Source organism: Echinops telfairi, unplaced genomic scaffold, assembly GCF_000313985.2.
Source record: "Echinops telfairi isolate 266 unplaced genomic scaffold, ASM31398v2 ScPeMD7_4936;HRSCAF=5738, whole genome shotgun sequence".
NCBI lineage: Eukaryota > Metazoa > Chordata > Mammalia > Afrosoricida > Tenrecidae > Echinops > Echinops telfairi.
The window spans coordinates 1-1,416 of NW_022108835.1; the positions used below are offsets into that span (position 1 = coordinate 1).

Below are 1,416 nucleotides of genomic sequence, written 5' to 3' on the forward strand. Positions count from 1 at the left end.
CACAGGGGCAGTTCATCTCTGTTCTATAGGATCACCATTTTTCAGAATTGACTCTGTGACAGTGAGGGATGAAGCTAATAGATTAATAACAGACTAGGTTAGATGTTGATCCAATGAGAGCCTATCTCACTATAATGATGGCAGATAACTCGTTTACTGGAAATGGAACGACTACAGCACGTGACGATACAAAAAGAGAAGAGACTACAAGCTAACTTAAGTCCTCTGATAGTTCCTGAATGCCCGGCCTCCTCCAAAGCTGCACCTCAAGCGAGGCAGCCAAAACTTTCTGACTCTTTGAATCTTCAGGCACTCTGTGTGGATAAAAATAGGGAGAAAAGAAAAAACACTTCTGATTCGTGCAAACTTGAACAAAGTGCTTCAAAATGGAACTGGAATAATGCTGCAAAATATAGATGGAATTCTAGGCCAACATCTCTAAAAAGTTCATCCACTAAAAAACAGCTGATTGCAACTTATGATGACTTTAAGAATCCCAAAAGCTCCATTTTAAATCTATGCCAAGAACTCTCAACAAAGGCTGGCAGTGCCCAAACAACTCAATCACTGGTTAAAATGGTCTCAACAAGATGTCTTCCAACAAGGTCCCCAATACCTATTTCACCCATACCCCTGTCTTTTCCCGAAAATCTGAGAGAAGAAATTAAGCCAGCAAGAACCAAAAAGAAACTTTATCAAAGAAATATAGTATTGAATAGACCATTCTATTTTCAAAAGCTAAACTGTCTATCACCTTCATTTATAACTAAAGATAACTGTTCACCCATTGGCCCAAAATAACCTTTCCTAGATACATCTCACTTTCAGCTAACCGATTTCTAGAAGCCTAGCTAAAATATGGTTCACCATTCTGAGAAACAAGGATTTAAAACACACACACACAAGACCATTGCTTCAAGTGATATGGAGTGGACTTTGTGAAAATTATTGCTAAGATAACTTTATATAAATCCAAGGGCTTCTATAATGACATATTTGACCATCTTTTTTGCGTGTTATATTTCAAAAAAATGTTTCAACTAGTAAGCAAAACCATTTTACTCAAAAAGATTGTTCCTTTGTTATGATTGTTTTGCAGTATAATTCCATCAATAAATGTATAATTGATTTATTAAAAAAAAAATAGCATGCCCAGTTAAACTTGACGATCAGCTAAATGATGTGTTTTTAAATAATGAAATATCTCAAACATTGCAAAGAGTATACTTACACTTAAACAAACCCCCAACTCATCCTTTAACTGGCATTCAAATGTAGCAGGACAGAATGTATTTTTGTTGTTGAATCTGGAAAATCTACCTCGTGGGGCTATGAGGATAGTCAAGTTCTGGATGGTGAGAGGAGAATATTTGTTTAAATAATGTATTGTAGTATTCACGGAATTTTCTAGTACTT

General features: G+C 35.7%; 1 protein-coding gene across 1 annotated transcript; it reads left to right on the forward strand.

The window, feature by feature from the left end:
- Positions 1-144: 144 nt before the first annotated feature.
- On the forward strand, positions 145-950 carry LOC101638259 (protein FAM217A-like; the record flags this gene model as incomplete). Its single annotated transcript, XM_013008715.2, has 1 exon — positions 145-950. A coding segment is annotated over one exon (657 nt), but the record flags the coding sequence as incomplete, so codon positions are not given.
- Between the last annotated feature and the right edge of the window lie 466 nt (positions 951-1,416).